Here is a 2,486-nt window from a genome sequence, read left to right as displayed (position 1 = left end):
GGATGTCAGGCTTCCGTGGAGGAGATGGCGGGAAGAGTGGTGGGGCCTGCTGGGCCAGCTGAATCTGGGCTTTTCTAACATTAATTGAACACTTGCTCGATGATGGTCCCTGGGAGTATGGCCTCAGGGGAGGGATGAGAAGGTTGGGGAGGCTCAGACCCAGGAAGAGGAGATTCTCTCAGGGTTCCTGGGAAAGTCACCCTGCCTGGTGGAGAGGGGGACACCTTGTGAAGGAAAGCCCCTCACACTAGGGAAGAGCGGGACCTTGCTGAGGTTCTGGCGTACCAAAGGCGAGAGCAGGTGGCACTGATGGCCCTCCTGCATGGGAAGGCAGAAACAGAGGCAGAGGCTTGGGCCACACTGCAGCAGATGACCGCGATGTCCCCATGGACTGGAGAACGCTGCCTGGCAGACATCGAGGACAGCTGGAACCAGTGGGAGTCCAAGGGCAAGCAGGTAAGCTGGGGTGGGGATCATGGGAAGGGGTAGCGGGGCCCCCAGTTTCAGCCTTCACTCTTGTCTCCTGCAGGTGAGCAAAGTCTTGGGAGCAGCATATAAGCCCAAGAAACGGTTGTGGAGTCCCAGACGCCTGTCTGCCGATGTGCAGTATGGCTGGATGAAGTATCAGGTGAGGCAGGATGGGACCGTGGTGCTGGGGATGGAGGCAGGGATCCCATCTCCACCAGCGGCCACTCTTGTGCCCTCATGGCCCTCCAGTGTGGGTGATGGGAACATTCATCCTTAACAGGATCCTGGGCACAGACAGTTGTGGGATGAGGCTGGACTGGCTGGTTTGTTTGCTAAGGCACTGGTTGAGGCCATTGACACAGGTTTTGTCCTTGAGGACAGACCTCACTGGGCCTATGGGAGGGGGTCCTTGTTGGGTTCCGGTGCCTGTCCATAACCTTTAAAGCATCTACCATTGTCTGTGCTATTTATTTGCTTGTTAGTGTATTTACTACCCATGTTCCCACTACTGTGGGTGCCCAAGTACAGACAGAGGGCATCATGGTGCCAGGCACTCAGTAAGAACTGGAGTAAAGGGAAGGAGTGGTTCTCCTTGGGGAGAGAAAGAAGGAGTGGGGGACTTTGGAAAGACCAGATTCAAGCTCCATCCTGCCTTGCTTAGGCAGATCCCAGCCTCTGCTGCCATAAGGGCATTATGGGAGCTGCCTCTTCTCTGTCGTGGGGATTAGGAATAAATGAGATAATGACAAAGGCCACCTCCCTGCAGGGTTCATCTGTCCTAGGCTGGGAAGAGGTTAGTGTGAGGGGGATTGCTTGGCATCCCTGCCCCTGCCCCAGAGGTGGCCTCAAAGCACAGCTTGGCAAGTGCTAACAGGAGAGGTGGGAAGCTCTGTGTGTCCATGGCCTCGTTCTAAGAAGGGAACAGTCCTGGTGCTGACCCCCCAGGGTTGCTGCAGAGAAGGTCTGGGTGCTAGGCCTGGTGCAGAGTGGACCTGTGGGCTGCAGGCCATGGCCATTAGCGACAGCCACAGTGCTCTGGCGACTTCTTTGTTTGCATGGGAAGACCTTGTGCCCTTTCTTCCTGTGAGTCTGCTGTCCAACAGGTGTCCTGCCCCTGCACCCCTACTCTGTCCCCCACAGATCTCCCCTCAGATCTACCAGAGCCTGCACTTCAATGAGCTGACCCCCATCCAGCAGCCTGACTTCCTGGTGCAGAGGGCCATGGACCAGCAGGGCCGGCACATCCACCTGGTGACCCACGACAGGCAGAAAGACCTGGAGCCTGGCTGGGAGCAGGCTGGCACGCCTGCGACCACCTCTCCGCCCTCCTCCTCGCTGTCCCCAGTAGCCTCCGCTGCCAAGTTGCTGGGCTCTGACTTGCTCACCTTCCTGAGGCCCTAGTCCTCTGCCTCCCTGCTGCAGCCCTGGTTGGCCTCCACCGCCCAGTCTACCCCCTCCGTCCCATCCCAGCTGTCTGAGTTCATGCAGCAGAGGTCGGCGACCCCATGCCCATTGCCTCCTTTCTCGAACGGCACCCAAAGCCTCTGACGGCCAACCTTATGTCATCCGTGAAGAGGGACTTCCACATCAGGTTCTGAGGTGCCCCACCCTTCTCTGTAGTCCATTAGCAGGGCCACCAGGCCCACGGGGGTTGCGCTTGTCCCTGGTTTATACCCCGCCAGGCCCAGAGGGTGTGGGCCTTTCGCTGTACCTCCACTCGGTCTGCCCCTCTGGTGAAGTCAACCTGTCTCATCTCTGGCTCTGCACCAGAGTCCTGGAGAAGAAAATAAATGTTCTCAGATGTGCGAGTTCCACAGGCAATGAGGTTGGGCTGTGTGTCATTTGCCCCTTGAGTCCCTGCTGGATCTCTGAGACTAGCAATGCAGGATGGTCCCTCCCCAAGGACACCTGGGTGCAGCTGGCAGGCAAGTCTGGAGTGGGGGCTTTGCAGCCATGTGGCAATGTGGTTGTGGGGGCCACGTTGCTGGGCGTGATGCTTGGCTTGGGAACTTGGTTCA

At 58.0% G+C, this 2,486-nt stretch overlaps 1 protein-coding gene across 1 annotated transcript; it reads left to right on the top strand.

Annotated features, from left to right (window-relative positions):
• Positions 1-317: 317 nt before the first annotated feature.
• LOC103593889 lies at positions 318-2,283 on the top strand. The gene is made up of 3 exons (XM_008576983.1): positions 318-456; positions 530-628; positions 1,609-2,283. Exons 1-3 carry the CDS (start codon positions 370-372, stop codon positions 1,867-1,869), a joined length of 447 nt encoding a protein of 148 aa, XP_008575205.1. The 5' UTR covers positions 318-369; the 3' UTR covers positions 1,870-2,283.
• Positions 2,284-2,486: the final 203 nt, after the last annotated feature.

Source organism: Galeopterus variegatus, unplaced genomic scaffold (assembly GCF_000696425.1).
Source record: "Galeopterus variegatus unplaced genomic scaffold, G_variegatus-3.0.2 Scaffold65, whole genome shotgun sequence".
In the NCBI taxonomy this organism is placed as follows: Eukaryota; Metazoa; Chordata; class Mammalia; order Dermoptera; family Cynocephalidae; genus Galeopterus; species Galeopterus variegatus.
Note: the sequence above shows the minus strand (reverse complement) of the source record. Positions and strands in the feature narration are given on the sequence as shown.